The 3,644-nt window shown below is 52.7% G+C and overlaps 1 protein-coding gene across 1 annotated transcript; it reads left to right on the top strand.

Annotated features, from left to right (window-relative positions):
- Positions 1-2: 2 nt before the first annotated feature.
- On the top strand, positions 3-1,637 carry FZD7 (frizzled class receptor 7; the record flags this gene model as incomplete). The annotated part of the gene is made up of 1 exon (XM_009284706.1): positions 3-1,637. A coding segment is annotated over one exon (1,635 nt), but the record flags the coding sequence as incomplete, so codon positions are not given.
- Between the last annotated feature and the right edge of the window lie 2,007 nt (positions 1,638-3,644).

Below are 3,644 nucleotides of genomic sequence, written 5' to 3'. Positions count from 1 at the left end.
GGACCACCGCGGGCGCGACGGCGCAGCAGCACCACGGCGAGAAGGGCATCTCCGTGCCGGACCACGGCTTCTGCCAGCCCATCTCCATCCCGCTCTGCACGGATATCGCCTACAACCAGACCATCCTGCCCAACCTGCTGGGCCACACCAACCAGGAGGACGCGGGGCTGGAGGTGCACCAGTTCTACCCGCTGGTCAAGGTGCAGTGCTCGGCCGAGCTCAAGTTCTTCCTCTGCTCCATGTATGCGCCGGTGTGCACCGTGCTGGAGCAGGCCATCCCGCCCTGCCGCTCCCTCTGCGAGCGGGCCCGCCAGGGCTGCGAGGCCCTCATGAACAAGTTCGGCTTCCAGTGGCCAGAGCGGCTCCGCTGTGAGAACTTTCCCGTCCACGGCGCGGGTGAGATCTGCGTGGGGCAGAACACGTCAGATGCCCCGCCGGGGCCTGGTGGTGCGGCGGGCCGGGGTGCCACCATGCACCCCACGGCTGGCTACATCCCTGACTTCCTCACCCCGCCGCAGCCCCCCTCCGGCTTCTCCTTCTCCTGCCCCCGGCAGCTCAAAGTGCCCCCTTACTTGGGCTACCGGTTCCTGGGGGAGCGGGACTGCGGGGCCCCCTGTGAGCCAGCCCGGCCCAATGGGCTCATGTACTTCAAGGAGGCAGAGGTGCGATTTGCCCGGCTGTGGGTGGGTGTGTGGTCTGTACTCTGCTGTGCCTCCACCCTCTTCACCGTGCTCACCTATCTGGTCGACATGCGCCGTTTCAGCTACCCAGAGAGGCCCATCATCTTCCTCTCAGGCTGCTACTTCATGGTGGCAGTGGCCTATGCGGCAGGCTTCTTGCTGGAGGAGCGGGTGGTGTGTCTGGAGCGCTTCTCTGAGGATGGCTACCGCACTGTGGCCCAAGGTACCAAGAAAGAAGGCTGCACCATCCTTTTCATGATCCTCTACTTCTTCGGCATGGCCAGCTCCATCTGGTGGGTCATCCTGTCCCTCACCTGGTTCCTGGCTGCTGGCATGAAGTGGGGCCACGAGGCCATCGAGGCCAACTCCCAGTATTTCCACCTGGCTGCCTGGGCTGTGCCCGCTGTTAAAACCATCACCATCTTGGCCATGGGGCAGGTGGATGGGGATGTACTCAGTGGGGTGTGTTATGTAGGTATCTACAGCGTGGACTCTCTGCGGGGCTTTGTGCTGGCGCCCTTGTTTGTGTACCTCTTCATTGGCACTTCCTTCTTACTTGCTGGCTTCGTGTCCTTGTTCCGCATCCGCACCATCATGAAGCATGACGGCACCAAGACGGAGAAATTGGAGAAACTGATGGTGCGCATCGGTGTCTTCAGTGTCCTCTACACGGTGCCTGCCACCATTGTCCTGGCATGTTACTTCTACGAGCAGGCCTTCCGTGGCACCTGGGAGAAGACGTGGCTCCTCCAGACCTGCAAAACCTATGCCGTGCCCTGTCCTAGCCACTTTGCCCCTATGAGCCCGGACTTCACGGTCTTCATGATTAAGTACCTCATGACCATGATTGTTGGGATCACAACTGGCTTCTGGATCTGGTCTGGCAAAACCCTTCAGTCCTGGCGACGCTTCTACCACAGACTCAGCACCGGCAGCAAAGGCGAGACAGCAGTATGAGACCCCCCTGCCCCCTCTGGCACACACACACACACACACACGCACGCACACATGCACACACGCAGAGGAGAGGGATACGCGAAGGCAATGGCTCCCTGAGGGGGGAGGAAGGGAGGCTTTTCCAAACTTTTTCTTCCTCCCAGAGGGTTTGGAAAAAAAAATATATCTTTGCGTAAAGGATCAGACAGACCGTATCCAGTGGTGCTTATGCCCAGCTAGAAGAACACAGAAAAAGAAGCCACTGGTGGGATTGGAGAGTCCTTCACCCGCAAGAAGTCCTCTTACCTATCTCTCCTGCTACCCCTGTGCAGGAAAAAAACCCAACCTAACTAAAAACATCCTGTCTTGCTTTGGACGAGAGGGAGGGGAGGCCAGATCTGTTGAGCTGCCCCTGCCGAGAAGTAGCCAAACCCTCTCTGAATTGTTGGGGTCAAACTGCAGCGCAGGCAGGGTAACTCCTGAGCCTGAGCTTACCGCCTGCTCCTTCCAGCAATCACGTGAGTACTGCACAACCAGCTACTGCCCAGATCGTGTGCTGGTGAGATACCTCTGCTCTGTCAGCTCACAACTTCCTTTTTACCTCAGTACTATCTGTTTTAATTGTTTTAAAGTTAAGATTCGGCCCTCGGTGTGTTCTCGCTGCTGTGGGGAAGGAGGGGATTGCTATTCCACACCCTGAAAAGAAATGACTTGTTGCTTTTCAGCAGAAGGCTTTTCTCCCTTGCCTTTGTTCTAGGAGACAAAGGGGGAAACAAAAGTGTTTTCGATGTAGAAAGGCATAAGCATGGGATCGGTTTTTATGGGCAAAGTAACAAAAAGAAGTCGTTGAGGTTCACCCTTGGATGTGAGGAGCTCGCAGAAATAAACATTCCTTTTATGAAAAGAGGAGAAGGCAGGATGTTTTCCTCCCGTTCAACATGGGTCGCTTTTCTAAGCTGAAGGAAACGCAAGACTTGGAGGGCAAGAAGAGAGTAACCGAGAGCACCTGCCAAAACAAGAGCCATTAAGATCTGTAACATAAAGATAGGTTTCTTTCCTTCCCGTAAACCTGCTTTCTCTCCTGCTTTGCAGTGAGCTCACTGCAGGTAAAGTCAACACACAGCCGGCTTCTGGGGACAGGAGGAATCCTTTTGGCTCACGATGCACCCTTTGCCTGCTCCTCAGGTTCCCTGAACTGCATGGCAATGACTCGCAGTGCAGGAGGGGGCTGGGGTTGGGGTTTAAAAGCAAGCAGGTATCGTAAGTGAGAAGCCTTCTCATTTCAGCTAAAATGCAGCTGGTTAAGTTTCCAGTGATCACGTCTTGGAAGGAAAGACATTAAAGAATTAATCATCAAATGCATCGTTTTCTTTTTGAAATGTGACAGATTTTTCTACTCTGAAATTTTTATGTTGACTTGTTCATATTTTATTTTTTGCATACTACTTTACCTTTATATTCACTGAAGGGTTGTTTTTATGTGTGTGTGTGTGTGTATATTCTTGCCTAAGGACAAAATAGGAAATGCTGGATTTTTAGCAAGTCTCCACCCTATAGCTGCTCTTCATTTTTTGGGGGGAAAAGTGTCTGGAATGAAACTTAAAAAGAAAAAAACTGTTCAGGGTGAGGGGGCAGACTGCTGCTGTCTGAAGGCAGTAGTCTAGGCATGAGGAATGGGCCCATCAGCCAAATCCTTCAGTAGATCTGATCTCAGACTTGCAGGGCTTGGGTTTTTGTCTTTTATAATGTGCACGTGGAAGAAAAAGAAAAAAACAAACGTGTAAGACGAGTGCAGTATGTATATTTTGTAAATCTCATTTTTGTAAGAAAATATGTATTTATGTTTTTACTTGATTTTTTGAAGGTCTGTATGAGGCCCTGCTTCATCCCATGTACAGATCACTAAATAAATAATTTTTAATACAAGGGCTCCAATGAAGTTCTTTCAGTCTTCGAACACTCAGCAGGTTATAGAAGGGGGGAAGCTCTGTGGAGTGGCATCTCCCCTTCCCCCCCCCCCCCCCCCGC

Source organism: Aptenodytes forsteri, unplaced genomic scaffold, assembly GCF_000699145.1.
Source record: "Aptenodytes forsteri isolate BGI_AS27 unplaced genomic scaffold, ASM69914v1 Scaffold183, whole genome shotgun sequence".
Taxonomy (NCBI): domain Eukaryota; kingdom Metazoa; phylum Chordata; class Aves; order Sphenisciformes; family Spheniscidae; genus Aptenodytes; species Aptenodytes forsteri.
The sequence above is the reverse complement of the archived record's forward strand: the minus strand, read 5'-3'. Positions and strand labels throughout refer to the sequence as shown.